The 16260-nt window shown below is 45.6% G+C and overlaps 1 protein-coding gene and 1 long non-coding RNA gene across 2 annotated transcripts in view; one reads left to right on the top strand and one right to left on the bottom strand.

Annotated features, from left to right (window-relative positions):
* LOC114902974 overlaps positions 1-2310 on the bottom strand; it is a 16952-nt gene extending 14642 nt beyond the window's left edge. Inside the window, exons 1-2 of the long non-coding RNA XR_003795629.1 lie at positions 776-2310; positions 181-254 (exon numbers count right to left, since the gene is read on the bottom strand). This is a non-coding gene — a long non-coding RNA (uncharacterized LOC114902974). The remainder of the gene's footprint in view (positions 1-180; positions 255-775) is intronic.
* A 3108-nt stretch (positions 2311-5418) lies between these two features.
* SOWAHB (sosondowah ankyrin repeat domain family member B) lies at positions 5419-10590 on the top strand. The gene has a single exon (XM_029235503.1). The coding sequence runs from the start codon at positions 5419-5421 to the stop codon at positions 7807-7809; it is 2391 nt and encodes a 796-aa protein (XP_029091336.1). The 3' UTR covers positions 7810-10590.
* Positions 10591-16260: the final 5670 nt, after the last annotated feature.

A 16260-nucleotide genomic window follows, 5' to 3' on the forward strand; every position in this document is an offset into this window, starting at 1 on the left:
GATAGCGGGAGAGGAGGGGGAGGGGAGGGGGAGGGGAGGGGGAGGGGAGGGGGAAGAGGGGAAAAAGGAGTGGGAAGAAATGGGGGGAGAGAGAGAGAGTGGGCCAGCACCCTGGTTTTCTCTCCTGCCTTTCCGTGGTACATCTTAGCTCTAGCTTCACCTGGGGATCTGTCCACCTACCTGGAGGGTTGACATTGAACAGTTGCACCTTCTTGGGTGGAGATTCCACTCTACATCCACAGTAGAGGTCTGGACTGAAGGCAAAGAATAAGCACATCAGAATACATCCTACAAAACATACATACATATTGATAGCAAGGAGAGCTACTTCCTGCAAGACGATGATCTCTGTCCTACACAGTTCCTATACTTGTTTTGAGGATCAAATAAAGGACAGTAATCTGGAACATGACACACACGTGTCAGTCACAATACTACACTGTTAGCAGAGCGATTGCTCCTGACAAAATGCCATTTGTGTTACTCATACCATGGTACTAAAGACTTATGTACATGATTCATGGTTATCCTCTCCATCCTAGATGACTTCAGTAACCTGCGTGACTCATTCAACACCCTGTCTCACAGTTCCGTGATGTTATCTCCTCCAGTGCCTCTCACTTCCGCTACATATGGTCACACTCTGAATCTTGTCATCACCTCCAAATGATCCCACTTTGGAAACCTTAAGCCCCAAGACCTAAGAATATTTGATGCCCTGCTTACAGTAACCTAAACTTCAAGCTCTATATACACTTACTGCCTTTGTACCTACTTTTCAGCCCCACCAAGACTTCTTCAAATCTCTTCTCCTGATCTCTTAGCCCCCTAATTAATGCAATAGCCATTTTTCTTCTTTCTGTTCTCGATGGGAAAAGTGTCTCTCTCTGTCCTGTCCCAGGTAATCTCTCCACCTAGACTCTGGACTCCAGCCCCACCCCCATGCCCTGTTTCATCAATTATTTACCCTCTCCTCTAGGTCTTTCAACTTATCCTCTCTTGGCTTTTTTCCCTCAGCACATAGACATGATCATATCTCTTCTAACAACTACCAAAAACAAATCTTAGGTTACATGATCTGATATTCTCCATATCTAGAATTCTCTTTCTCCTTCCTTTCATGGTCAAGTCTTTCTTACCCTACTCACTCTGCACCCCTCTGTAACCTGATGTCTGTCCCCACCACTCTTCTGAAACTGCTCCAGACCTGGCCCCAGCGACCTAACAGGCTATGGTCACATTTCACTTCTTATCTAACTTGGCGTCAACTCTAGAAAGCTGTTCCCCCTTCTGCTTCTGTGCTTCCATGATACCACGCTCAGTGGTGTTCCTCTTCCCCCTCTAGCTGCTCCTTCTAAGTCTCCTAACAGGTTTATTTTCCTCTTTCTCTTTGGTAAATGTGGATTCACCCTCCACCCTGCTCCTTTCCCACTGCTGGCATATCTCTTTCTAAGCAATTTTATCATCACCTGTGACTCAGATGACTGTTTATATATACTAAAGTCATACATTCTTGGAGCCTCCAACCTATGGCCAACTGCCTCCTAGACATTCCTGTTTTTATGGTCTGTAGGCACCTCAACTTAAGATGTCCCAAACTGAATTGATCATCTTTCCCATTTCCAAAACTGACTTTGTTCTACATTTACTATTCGTGTATATGGTTACAACCGTCCATCCAGAGACTCAGGCCAGATGCATGAGAGAAGCCAGCTTACTCCTCACCCCCAGACTCCTCTGGCTCCAAATCCTATTGACTTGGCCCCCTATCTCTCCAATCCATCCATTCATCTCTCTTTCTCTGACACTGCTGAATTTAGACATTTGGCTCCCTTTTCTGGATCATCTCAGTAATTTCCAGACTGTTCTTCCTGCTGGCCTCCATCTCCCTCCTCCAGTCTAAAGATCTGATATTACTTTTTTTCCCTTGTCATTGTTATTCATTTATGTTTTTTTTTCCTTTAGTGTCTTTTTCAAACTAAAAAGGAATATACTGTCATTGTAAAATAGCCAATAGTTCATAAGGCTGTAAAGAAAAAGTTAGTTACCCCGATCCAATCCTCAAATCTTATTCCCAATACACTTTTCTTTCTAAAAATATAATTTTATTAAACATGCTGTATTTCTTCTACTTTAAGAGGCACTTCCCCCGACACACACACACATTTTAACATCTCTGAAATCAAACTGTATCATATAGTCAATAGTGTCTTAGATTTGGTTAAATTCATTATTGCTCTGCAAAGTGCTATTTTTACTTGTTAATATGGGTCATGATTCCAAACCAGCAATTACCTCCAGGATAATCTTTCTAAAGTACAAATCTGGTCGGGTCACTACCCTCCCAAGAATTCTTCAAAGACTCCCCTCCCCACCCCACCTCCACTCCCCAGGTCCTTCATCTTCTGACTCCCTCCTACTTTTGCAAGTCTTGTTTCTAGCACATCCTCACACATCCTCTTCCTTAAAGCCAGGTAGATCTGTTTGCAGTTAGCTCCCCAGATAGACTCTGCTGAGCCAGATCTTGGTGCTTTTGCACCAGTGTTTCCTCTGCCTCTTCCTCGCATCCTCTACTCCAAGTTGCCCCTTATTGGAAAATTGTCCCAATCCCCCCAACTGAGTCTAGGCTCTTCCTTTATGTGCTGCTTCTCAATTTTTCCAGCATCTGATGCACTTAATGCACAAGTTTAAGCCATTTCTCTTGTTTGTTGCTCCCAGTAAATAGTGAGCTCTCAAGCATGTGTTCTTTGTACCCACTTCCAGCACTGCGAGGGCAACACAGGTGCCCCATAAATATTTCTGAAGATGAGGAACTATACATGAGAGAAGCATAAAAATGTTCCCTGAGATAAGGTGAAGAGCATTCTAATTGACTATCACCTTAACCTGAGACAAGAGAGAGAAAAAGGAAGAGAGAAGATCTGGACATCAAACCACCTGGGCATCCAGAAAGCTAAAGCAATGGGTTTTTTTTTTTTTTCTTCCCTTTCCCCGTTTTCTACTCCTCCAGACCTGCTAATTCCACCCTCAACTAAAGATAATCTGACTTCAACAACCATGACTTTGATGACCCCTTCCTTTCTTTCTAGTCCTAAGTGCTTCAAGTTCAGACCTCTATGTCATCACCCCCTCTTGCCACAAGTCCCCTATTTTGTAACCAGAGTTTTGGAAAGTACCAAAGGGGGATTCTTTCCACTTGCCACTCTTCAGTGCCCCCCTGAGTTTTCTGTTTGGACTCCCTCCTGCCCCAGTTGTGGACACACCTGGCAAGTTCCATCAAGCCTCCATCAGGAAAAAACAAAAACAAAAAACCACACAGACACACACAAAAGGAAGCTAAAGTTTAACACAAAACCTTTATTTTTAATAACTATTCTAAAGGCTTGACGTTAAGGTAGAGACCTCAGTGGAAAACACTTACCCCCTCTTAACCCAGTATTGGGTTTGGATTCAAGAAAATGCTGAAAATAGAAAACAATGTTTCCCAGTTCTTCTTTCTGACCTAAATAATTTAAAGCCAAGGATTGCAATTCATTCATGGAAAAGTACCAGGGTATGTTGGAGACTTAAAACAAAGCTCAGTTAATGTGGCCTACGTGGCATCAGTAAAATTGGCCCATGCTAACACATGTTGACAACTGTGCGGCCAACATATTTCAATACCCTCCCTCAGCAAAAAGAACAGGGACACATGAAACAATTAGAAATAGTAGAGCAAAAGAAGAAAGCGTGGAAAGATGAGGGGAGTACAGGAAGGAAGACTGGCATTGACAGGGCAGGAGAAAATACGAAATATAGCCTACAGAGCATTCCCAAAAATAAACATATTTGCTGTCACAGTTGGGGTTGAGAATAAACAACCAGTTACGATGGAAAGAAATAAGAAGACAGCTAAAGAAAAGAATGGGAGAGGTCGCGGAGTCAGATAGGTAAGTAGATAAAACAAGGAAAGTATTTTTGGCATGTAAGTAGGACTGATAAAGAAACAGGATAAGACCAGAAGGATTATTACAGAAAGGGCAGGATCAACCTGTGGACAAGTGAAATGTAGGGGGGAAGCAGCTGTTAGGAAACGTGCTGTGATTCTACTGTCCTGAAGAGGCCAATGTTTTGAAACTAGAGTTTTTCAAGCTCTAGTCTACAAATGGACGTGGAATTAGGAAGTTCTCGGCCCCGCGGTGGAGAATGAGAGTCAAGCAGACATTCCAGTGTTGGGAGCAGCAGGGTGAAATCGAGGAGCCTGTAATACTTAACATTCTGAAGGTGTAGAGGAAACCTCACATTCGGAGGGAAAGACTTCACCACTTACGCTAACACAAAAGAGACTGTACAAATCTCTTCTGTTCATAAATTTTGGACTAGATAAAAACAAAGGCACCAAATACCTTAACTGTCGAGACGTAATTCCTCTTCATCTCAGTCACTAGGGAATTCAGCATCAAATTAGATTTTTCCGGCACCTTAACATGAGACTGTGAGGAAGGAAAAAAGGCCTTCCTTTTCCCTCTAACCAACCTGTAATCTTCAGAGTGATTTCTCTTTTCGGTACAGACTTGGGTGTATTTGGATCCCTAGGAGCCGGTGTTTGGAGGAGCCGCCTCGGCTGTATCCCCAGATCAAGATAGGCTTGTTTTGAATGCAAAATGAGTTTTCCCCGACCTCGATACTGCCTCAGGGTATCTGAAATTAATAGCCTACATCGTTAATAAAGGTATGTTTTGGAGAGACAGCAAGATGCTGGTTAATTTGCACCTTCTTCCTCACCCAGCGGCTTCAGCCGTGACTAACGAAGCGAAAGGAGAGGGCAAGAACAGGTCTATTGTTTTCGTTTCCTACGTGGCCGAAACCCAAAGGAGCGGCTGGTCGCCTACCTGCCTTCCATTCCCCTGCACAGGAGCGGCTGCGCGACCTGCCGAGCTGTACGTGGCCGGCTCCGGCTAGCTGGCGACCTCACCTACGGCGCTCTTCCGGGCTCGGACCAGCCTGACTCATCTGGGATGGGTGGCAGGGGTGGGGGAGACCTCAGAGGGAGGAGGGACGGGAGGAGGCGGGCCGGGCCCTTCCCCCAGAGCCGGGGAGGAGGCGTCGCCAGGGCGCAGGTGAAACCGACTCCGACCTATCCCGGGAACTTTCGCAGCGGGGACTCGCTGCGCGAGGCGCGCATCGCGCAGGGGCGGCCTGGGAGCCGCCCTCTCCCACCCTGGGCTGCGCGCGGGGGCTCAGCACCGGGGCCTCTCCCCGGGGACCCGCGGCCCTCTTGGCACGTTCTGGGGCTGCAAGCAGGCCGTGGCTGATGGAGGCGGGTGGCGCCGCCCCGGGCGCAGGTGACAGACGCCAGGCCAGGGTTTCTGTTGGCGGGGGAGAGCGCAGGGAGGGCGAGACACAGACACCTCGGGGCCAGGGGACGACGGGGCAGCGATGGCCCGAGAGTTGAGCCAGGAGGCACTACTGGACTTTCTGTGCCAGGCCGGGGGCCGAGTGACCAACGCCGCCTTGCTGAGCCACTTCAAGAGCTTCCTCCGAGACCCCGATACGCCCCCCAGCCAGCACCAGCGCCGCCGCGAGCTTTTCAAGGGCTTCGTCAACTCGGTGGCCGCAGTGCGCCAGGACCCCGACGGCACCAAGTACGTGGTGCTCAAGAGGAGGTACAGGGACCTTTTGGGGGAGGAGGGGCTGCAGCGACCCAGAGACCCGCCCGCGGCCGCCGCCCCTGCAGGGGGAGCTGCGCCCAGCTTCCCGCTCCTCGCGCGCAGGGGGGAGCCACCGCCGCCGCCGCTGCCGCCGCCGCAGCAACCCCGGCGGCGGCGGCGCGAGAAGGAGCCAGAGGAGGAGCAAGCAGGTGCCGCAGGCCCGGCCGCCGAGGCAGGTTGCAATGGACTCCCCGCCAGCGGGGCCCGGGAGGCGGCCCGGAGAGGCGGCCGGCGGAGGGGCAGCCCCGGCCACAGGGCACCGGTGCCCGCAGCCGCCCAGGACGGAGCGAGGTGCGTGGCGGCCGAGACGCAGGGCCGCCGCTGCTGGGAATGCCTCCAGAACGGCCTGGGGGGACTCCCGGGCGAGCCGCTGCTCGGCTCACTCCCCGACGCCCCCACCGCCACCGCCGGCGCCTGGGAGAAGCCGGCGCCGGCCCCGCCTGCCCAGGACGACAGCGGGGCTCCCAGGCCGCAGCGGGAAGGTGCGCCCGCGGAGCCCCCGCCGGTGTGCGCCGCACCCCGCTCTCCTCCCACAACCGTCGAGGCTGCTGGGAGCGGGACTTCCCCACCTGCTCTCCTGTCCTGCCCCACTCCCCCCGGAGAGCCGCCCGAGCTGGTGATCCCGGGCTCCCTGCATTATTCGACCCTGCAGAAGCAGCAGCAGCGCACTCGAGACTGGGTGGCCAGACACCCCCAGATACCCGAGCCCCGAGACCAGGGTCCCATCCGAGCCTGGTCGATGCTGCCAGACAACTTCCCCCAGCTGCCCTCGGAGCCGGGCTTCTGGGTCCCGGTATCTAAGCCAGCACCACCGGACCTCCCTCCTCCCCCTCATTCTCTCTTTCCCGCTGTTTCGGAATCCTGGCCCGGGAAGTCTCCATTGGCAGTCTTTCGTAGCATTCGTTGTCAGCTGTCTCTACAAGATCTGGAGGACTTTGTGGACCAGGAGAGCCACGGCAGCGAGGAGAGCAGCAGTGGACCCAAAGAGTCCCCTGGGGGTTCTGAAGAAGGGCTGCACCTTGCCCCTGGAGCCCCAAATGGGAGAAGGCTCAGGAATCCAGCTGGGGCCCCTTCTCCAAAGGAGGGCAGCCCCAGCAGGAGCCTTCAGGGCCTCAGGAGCAGAGAGGATGGTCACCCTTCTCAGCCCGTCCCAATAGGAGCTGGTGGCCTTGCAGGCCACCCTCAGCCTTTGCCCTGGCCTGTTCCCAAATTAAGGAGATCCCTAAGGAGGAGCTCTAGGGCAGAGAGAGCCAAATTGTCCTCCTCTGATGAGGAGTGCCTTGAGGAGGATTTGCTGAAAAGGAGCCGGCGCCCTCCCCGGTCCAGGAAACCCTCGAAGGTGGGAGCAATGTCCAGCCCAAGGGTGGATGCCGCTTTGACACCAAAACCTGCAGACATTAAGGCTACTGTTGTTGAGTGTGGTCATGCACACAGCTCATGGGCCCCTGGAGGGGAGAGGCCTGCAGTCTTGATCCCCCCCAGATCTTCCGAGCACAAGTCATCCCTGGTCCCCCTTGATGCCAGGGAGCATGAATGGATTGTGAAGCTTGCCAGTGGCTCTTGGATTCAGGTGTTGACTTTGTTCTGGGAGGACCCCCAGCTGGCTTTGCACAAAGACTTTTTGACCGGGTACACTGCCTTGCACTGGATAGCCAAACACGGTGACCTCAGGGTCCTTCAGGACTTGGTCTCAGGCGCACAGAAAGCAGGGATTGCTCTTGATGTAAATGTGAAGTCCAGTTGTGGGTATACCCCGCTGCACCTTGCAGCCATTCATGGCCACCAGGGGATCATCAAATTGCTAGTGCAAAGGTTGGCGTCTCGTGTGAACGTCCGGGACAGCAGTGGGAAGAAGCCTTGGCAGTATCTGACGAGTAATACCTCTGGGGAAATATGGCAGCTACTGGAAGCCCCACGGGGCAAGCCCATTTTTTCCACCTATCCCTTGGTTCGAAGCTCTTCCCCCACCAGGAAGGCCAAGAGCCGGGAAATATCTAGAAATATCACTCGAAAGACTTCCTTTGCTGCACTGCTCAAAAGTCAGCACAGCAAATGGAAGTCAGCCAACCAGTATGAGAAATTCCCCAGTCTAAGGGAAAGAGAAGAGTATAGTGACTGAGGGGAGCCCCTCTCTCCAACATGGCCTCCACACCCCCATCCTTGAGCTCTTCAGTGAGAGAATCCAGGGGGAATGGAAAAATTGCTGAGGAATTGGTCGACAGGCCAAGTGAGATGGCCTACCTAGTGTTTACCTCCCTGGATTCTGCGTCAGCACATCCCGGGCCTCAGAGGTCGTCCAAGCTTTCTGACGGCTCAAGTCCTTGGGCCAGTGAACGTAGAGAAGGAGCAGAGTCAGGTGCTTAAAACCCGGCTGTTGTTCTCCTTCCCTTGCCATCACAGATCTGGGCACAGCAGGCCACACTGTTCTCCCGAGCAGCTACCCCAGGCCTTGGCTAGAGAGGAAACAGATGTCTAACAAGAAGAGAGGCAATTCAAGGAATTGATGAAGCTCAAACAAAATCCTCTCTCTGGCTAGGAGCTCTCTGGCTTCCATTCATTTGCAGAACAAATCTTGGCTGAGAGTGGAAAACACCAGGTTTGAAATCAGATGGCTCCTCTTCTTTCCCTTTTTTTTTTTTTTGGCATTCAAATCTGTGCAGTAAAATTATTACTGGAGAGTAGAAGTTGCTTTAAGAGAATCCTCTGCCCCATCGTCAGGTCTTTCTTTGAATGCAACCTTTGGTGGCCAGCACAAGAAATGATTAATGCCTCGTTTCAGAGAAGCAGTTGGGTAAGATCCAGTTGTGACTGACACTCAGACCCTGCTTTTTTAAAAAAAACATCAACCTGAGGGGAACTTTCCAAATGTAAAAACTGTATGGCTCATTAGCATAGTGACTGAAACCATCTTTTATGGAAACTCCCTGTGTAACGAATAGCAGAATTAGCATCAGTAGTTTTCAGTAGGTTTGAATGGCCAATGTTCATACTCATGAAAAGTGAGAAATGATTTTGTTCTGGGGATGCAGTAAGGGTTATGAGGTGAATGCCTCCCCACCAGGAATTTTCTAAGCTGCTAAATATAATTTTATTTGCACTAAACATTTTGCCAATTAAGATTAAATATTAGCTTTGAAGTGCTGTATCTCTAGCAGGAAGTGGTCCTTTTATTTGCTCGTGGTGGGACTGATCTCTGTGGGTCCATGGAATGAGAGAATGGCTAGTTTATAAACTGCGGTAGAAAATCAAGAGTTCAGAATGTAAATTCAAAGAGGGCTGAAAGATGAAGTGTCTAAGAGGAGATAGTTAATTTTTTATGGAATTGTTCTCATGCGCTGTGGCAATGATGTTGTATCTTAAAGTATTTTTGTGTTTCTCCTGGCTATTTTCCCCCATTAAAATATCCACAGATCTTTATAATTTATTGTACTTATGCTGAGGATTGTGAACTTTCTGCCTTACAAAACTGTGACTCAGTGAGTATCAAATATTTTTGTTTCTTTGTAGTTTTACTTTATAATTTTGCTGAAATAACGATATCTGTTCTATTAGAAAACAAACAAAAAATAGGCAGAATAAATCAATCTAAGGGTTGCTTTTCTCCATAAAGACCTATACAAGGGATGAAACTTTGGCAAATCACATCAAGGAAAAAAAGCTACAAGTACAGACAGCAGGTGTATGGTTAGGAGAGATGAAATTTTTAAACATAAAAGATAAACATTTATGTGAATACTCTAGTACAGGCGGTGATCTCCCGGGGGGGAAAAAAAATTTTAAATGTCAACTTCTTTTAAAAGCCAAAGAATGTTTTTACTTTACCATACTGTTATCACAATGTCAATTCATTCAACAAATATGTTTTCCTTAGGGCTGTGGGATTGATAAAGGTGAATGGGACATGACTTCTCCCCTCTTGAACTTAAAATCTAACAAGACTTGTTGTTGACTGATTTATACCATACCTTACTCCCAAGATGTCTTTTAAAGCTGCATTGTACTATGTATAAGCTTTTAAAATGAGGCAAAGGAAAAAAAAGGTACCAGGAATGAGGACAAAACAACTGCAATACAAGAAAAAAAATTTTTTTCAGAGTGTCGTAAGTACAAAGTTAAGTGCTCCAGAGGATTTCAGAGGAGAGAGTCCTTTGGGCTAAGAAAATCTGGGCCGGCTACTGGGAGGCCAGGCATCTTTAGGTGAATGATCTTGGCTTTCCACAGAAACCAGCTTTGTTGGTTCTACCACATTCTTGCCTTTGGCTTCAGTGTGTGATTTCATAGCACAACATTGGCTGATTGCTCAATGGTTAGGACACAGTCTTGGGTTCCAGGTTCATTCTTATGAGGATCCATCAGGTCCGTCTGTCCTTTGTCCCCATATCGTACCTATGACTGTGGTCAACCTTCTTACGTGGTCAACATGTATTTGGGGAGAGGGTGAGGCAGAAGAGGGTGTTGAGAGCAGTGTACAGCACAGACCTGATGGAGTCACCCTTTTGCTCATGTCATAAAACACAGACCAGGAGGACAGCCAGTCCCAGCCTCCTGCCAGCCACAAACCTCCCCCACACTGAGGCCAGACCCATCGGGGTGTGAATGCCCTTACCCTCTCAGTTTCTGTCCTGGTGCTGAATTCTTTCTGCTTAGAATCCCTTTTGCTCTTTTCCTGGAGAACTTTCATGTTTCAAAGGCCAGCTCAGACGTCGAAGCCTCTGTGAGGGCAAAGCTGCTGGGTGTGTTTGGGGGATACTTAGCTCCTATGGCTGTGGGAGATACGTGGCTTCTGCTGTGGGGCAGCCTAAGGCGCTGTGGAACGAGGTGAAGATAGAAAGGGAATTTAAGGTCAGGTTGAAAAAAGTATCTTTTATGATACGTCAAGAAAAATAAGCATTTTCTAGGAAGCCAGGGATTGTCCAGTTTTTCCCTCCAGGAAACCTTAGTGTAATTCCAAATATGGAAACTTTCGTAAAGTCTTAATTTGAAGACAAATAAAAAGTATTGTATAGCATGTACTCAATTTTAAAGTTTCCCTTTCAAATTTTCCTTGTCTTTGATGTTAGTGCTTCTTTGCTGGCAAACAGTGGTGGGCAATTGAACAAATGGCAATTTAATATTAGAGGCAAACATTAGAAACTGGGGATAATCTTAGCTCAACCACTTGCTTTTTTCGTAGACATAGTTGTAAAGTAGTGAATTTTAATCTTATGTATAATATCTACCATACTTTTATTTTCTGCTAGTAAAACTGCTTTTAGTTCAACATTTTAGGATTTTACACATAGCGTGCCATGACTTCCAGGTGCTTTGATTTCCTCAGTAAATTTTTTAAAGTAACAACTTTGAGGTATAGTTCACATACCATACAATTCACCTATTTAAAGTATACAGGTCAATGGTTTTGAGTGTATTTACAGAGTTGTGCCACCATCACCATAATAAGTTCCTGTACCTATTTGAGAACTACTGACCCAGGCAATGGGGAGCCATTGACAGTTTAATGTAGACCTATATAGACTGGGGTGAAGTAAAGATCCCTCTTGCTATATAGTAAGGGAGACAAACTAGAAGCAGAGATCAGGTAAATTATTGTAGTGTCTTGGTTTCATATTGGAAATAGGAATATTGAGTCAATTAGCTTGATAAGGTGAATACGTTTGGATGTCTAAAAATGAGGAAAGAAAATTTTAGTTGGAGGAGCTTACTTAGTTGATAAAAATCAGAAGATGTTAGGTGAGATCCAAAAGGATCTCTCCATTTCCTCTCATCTCTAATGCTCCGGTTCAGTGATTAGACCCCTTCACTACTGTGATGACGGTCTACGTTCAAGGTGGCATTGATCTAAGAGTATAAATTCAATCCCTGTACAGGCTGTTTAGCACAGCAGTGTCAGTGTATGTGCTTGTGTTTGCTGACATCAAACAAATGATTAAAAATGTGTAATTGAGGCAATTCCCTGGCAGTCCAGCGGTTAGGACTCTGCGCTTTCACTGCCGAGGGCCAGGATTCAATCCCTTTCTCCGGGGGTGGGGGGGGGGGGCGGGGGGGGGGGAAATGTGTAGTGAAAGGGTAGGATCATGTAGTACTTAGGCTCATGGCAATGAGCTAGGCTGCCTGGGTTCCTGTCCTTGTTTGGACAACCATCAGCTTCTTGGTTTTCTCAGTTTTAAGATTTATTTATTATTTTTTTTAAGACCAAATGAATTAACACAAAGTCCTTAGAAAATGCCTGGTGCAATATGGCCCAGCAGTCCCACTACTGGGCATATACCCAGAGAAAACCATAATTCAAAAAAACACATGCACCCCAGTGTTCATTGCAGCAGTATTTACAACAGCCAGGTCATGGAAGCAACCTAAGTGTCCATCAACAGACGAATGGATAAAGAAGATGTGGCACATATATACAATGGAATATTACTCAGCCATAAAAAGAAACGAAATTGGGTCATTTGTAGAGCTGTGGATGGACCCAGAGACTGTCATACAGAGTGAAGTAAGTCAGAAAGAGAAAAAAAAATATCGTATATTAACGCATATATGTGGAACCTAGAAAAATGGTACAGATGAACCGGTTTGCAGGGCAGAAATTGAGACACAGATGTAGAGAACAAACATATGGACACCAAGGGGGGAAAGCCGGGGGTGGTGGTGGTGGTGGTGGGATGAATTGGGAGATTGAGGTTGACATAAATACACTAATATGTATAAAATAGATAATAAGAACCTGCTGTATAAAAAATAAATAAATAAACATTTTAAAAAATGCCTGGTACATAGTAAATCCTCAATAAATGTTAGCTATTATTATTTTAAACACCATTCAAAATATACAGTTCACTTTAAATTTCAATCTATGCTGAAGACAAAGAAATTCTCTGGTTGATTAAAACAGTGCTCCCAGAATGAGATTTGCCAATAGAGTCAAACATTTTTCATTATGCTTCTATATAAAAGCTGCTTGTGTTTCTCATTTCAAATGAAAAAGACCATTCGACTGTCTGTGCGGAACAATCATGAGCTATTACAGTATGTCATTAGACAGAATTAGGCTTAATTGAAGTCATGTAAGCTAACATCAGTCAAATCAGCAGCTCTGGTTTAGCCTGGAATTGAAATCCAGGCAGAGCTCTGAAGGGGTGAGGCTTATGGAGAGTTGAGTGTGTGTGTGTATGTAGAGCTACCATCACTCAGGAAATTTGAAATCAACTAAAGTCAACCATGCAGTAAACTTTAACCAAAATTCCACTAACTTTGTCAAGATGAAGTCTCACTGAATTGGATTAAAAATTACTGACGTATTGAAATATTCTCCCTCTTTGGTATAGTATTTCTTGATTCCTAGCTCCCAAGTTTGACTCCTCTTTTCTTCTTTTAAGACTTGTGTTTTTTAAAAAGGCATCACTCTATGCAAATTGTGCCTCAATTAAACAAGAAAATGATGACAAATAAGGAGAAAGATATTTGTCAACTTGACTGTTGGGGTCAAAGACAGGACTCTTTTTTTAGAGGGTCTAATTGTTCCATGTGTTCTATTTCTCTTTTTGAGAAGAGTGAATACTCTCAAGTCTAGCAGCTATGAACAGGTGTTTCTGTGCCATCACTCTTTCTGAAACCGTAATTGTTACTCTTATAGAACTTGAAGATTTTGCTATTATATTTATATCCTCAAATACAATTAGCTCTGTCGTGAAGTCCTATCATCTGTTGTCAGTTAGGGAAGTGCTTCAGGGACAACTGTAGTGAACCAAGCAACTGCCGCAATCCCACACTGGGTCTCACTGCCTACGAGCCTAGGCCGGCCACAGTAGGGCTAAGACAGGGAGCCACTGGGCTAGAAATAGTCCCATTTCCTTAGTGGTTTGAGGAAAGAGGATTACCAAGTCACATAAGGGTGTCTAGATCAGAGTATTTAGAGTTTCTAATTAAAATAAACTTTAAGAAAGTAAGCAAAATGAGTATTTACTCAGCTGATGACAGTAGCTTTGCCTAAACTGATGGTCCAAGGAGAGTCCCATTGATTTTTCTTTCTGGAAGAGGCTGGACTATAGCCACCTGCATTGGAATAGACATGCCCTTGGGGGTTTGGATGTTGACTGAGTATTAGTTTTCCACCTAGTTTAACCCTAACTGGTTATATGCCAGATAGGAAATCTCTGTGAGCCTTGATTTTTGTGAGGAAAGCAAAGGGGAAGAAGGAGAAAAACATACCAATAGCATCAAGTTGGCCTCAGATCTTCAGGATGAAAGGCACTAAAATGCACAATAGTCCAAATGGGTAGCAGAAATGGGGGAAAAAAGAACAGAAGGTTGATTTTGCTTTATCCTATCCTGAGACCACATCTTCTCACAAGAGCTATGCGGGCCTCTCACCATCGTGGCCTCTCCCGTTGCGGAGCACAGGCTCCGGACACGCAGGCCCAGCGGCCATGGCTCACGGGTCCAGCCGCTCCGCAGCATGTGGGATCCTCTCGGACCAGGGTACGAACCCGTGTCCCCTGCATCGGCAGGCGGACTCTCAACCACTGCGCCACCAGGGAAGCCCCACAAGAGCTATTCTTATGGGGCATATAAACTAAGTAACATTTCATAATAACGTATACCAAGCCTACCTGTGGAGCTATCTTTCTATGACTGCAGAGAGATCACGAAATATTGCCCTGGATTTCTTGGGCAAGTTTCTGATACCCATCACGAAATCTTGGGAAAGCTGAATCCTAGAACCACTTTTCACATATGGGGTATACACCTCTGTTTCAGGAGCAGAGTATCCGACGTGGATGATCTTTCACACTCATTTTCTCTTCTGATCTTTGTTCTCGGTCAACTGCAGCTTTCAGTCAGGTACTGACAGAGGGGTTGAAACTCAAGACTACTTGCTGCTTGTTAAGATTTTTAAATTGTTTGAAATTTTCAGTGACCAATGTTGATATTCTATGTCCCTCCAAAACACGCCCCTCCACCATGTATGTTCAAGCATGGGTAACGGAGAACTTACATTCTTACACCACAAGATTTATTGTATTTATTTAAGATGTCTCCCAGATGCTTTTTTAAAGGTTTTTAAAAAATATTTATTTATCTATCTATTTTTGGCAGCGCCGGGTCTTAGTTGCGGCAGGAGGGATCTTTAGTTGCAGCATGCATGCGGGACCTAGTTCCCTGACCAGGGATTGAACCTGGGCCCCCTGCATTGGGAGCATGGAGTCTTACCCATTGGACCACCAGGGAAGTCCCCAGATTCTTATAAAGGAAGACATCCGCATGAGGCAGCAGACCGAGTGGCTGCGAAAACTCCTCATCCTGTGAGCAGCCTGTGACTCTTTGAGAAAAGGATTAATTCTCTAAACACAGACATACATCTGGAGGCAGAAGTTGTCGTAGGTGCCACCTGATCATAACTCTATGTCCCTTATATGTGTGTCACCTTACACGTTCTGTGGTCTCTTGGGTCCAGGTGTTTTCCTGCTAAAAGCTTCTTCAAGACCACCTGGAACAACAGTGACGGAACAGGTAGACACGTATCACCTGGATTGTGGGCACAGGACTGCTCTTGTTCTACCAGAGTTAACGTTTTCTCTTTATTGTGTTAAGCGTCTGACTCAAATTCCATTTTGGAGGTATTTCCTCAGGTTCAAAATTCCGTATGTCTTTATTTACTTTCTATAAGTTGAGAAAAGAAAGAAATCCTTATCCTTTATAAATGTAAAGCCACAGCATCCAGATACTGGCTTATGATGGAAACTGGATTTGAAGTAACAAACTGTTTGATGTTCCTAAAAAAAAAAAAAAAAAAGTAAGTTTATAGAGAAGTTAAGCAGTATTTTGTGATGTGGGAAGGAGGTACCACAAGAAATACTTCCATTATCTGATAGGTTTGGGAAATGGATTGCTTTGAATAATAAATTATTCTAGTTCATAAGAATTTCTCACATATGCTTCACATGATAAATAGTTTAAGAAAACTGAACTACAATTAAATACGCTCAGCACTAAAACTAAACACAAAGTAATTTATGGTTTAAAAAAACCGTCTAAGATCATTAATGCTTTGTGATTATTATCGTAAATATCAACTATCTTTGCATTTGGATACACAGAACTAAAGTCAGTTGATGAAAGATTGGGTTTTATAAATTTTACACCTATTTCATATTTTAAAGAATTTAAAAATTATACAAATGATACATGTTTATTGTAAAAAAAAATTAGATAACACAGATAAAGAAAAGAGAACAAGAAAACAAAATCTTCCCTAATTTCACTACCTTAGGGTAATCATTGATAATACCTCAGTGTGTATCCTTCCAGAATTCATAAGAAAAAAGAAACCATACTGTGCATAGAAATTTCCAACCTATTTTATTGCTTAATATATTGTTATTTTTCCATTTGAATTGGGTATTGTTTATTAAGTTCAAAATAAAATAAAAGTTTAGGTCTTCAGATGGCTGAAAATGGGGCAGTTCAGAATTCATTTGCAGACCAGGTGTTGCTTCAATGTCACTTCCTTTTCCATACAGGGCCAGATCCTAAAAGTATTAAGTTTTAAATTATTTAAAAAATCGTTCTT

This window comes from Monodon monoceros, unplaced genomic scaffold (genome assembly GCF_005190385.1).
Source record: "Monodon monoceros isolate NGI ecotype Baffin Bay Population unplaced genomic scaffold, NGI_Narwhal_1 Super_Scaffold_20, whole genome shotgun sequence".
Lineage (NCBI taxonomy): Eukaryota > Metazoa > Chordata > Mammalia > Artiodactyla > Monodontidae > Monodon > Monodon monoceros.

What these genes read in the sequence shown, in the direction of transcription:
- SOWAHB (XM_029235503.1), top strand. Translation starts at nt 5,419, where the DNA reads ATGGCCCGAGAGTTGAGCCAGGAGGCACTACTGGACTTTCTGTGCCAG.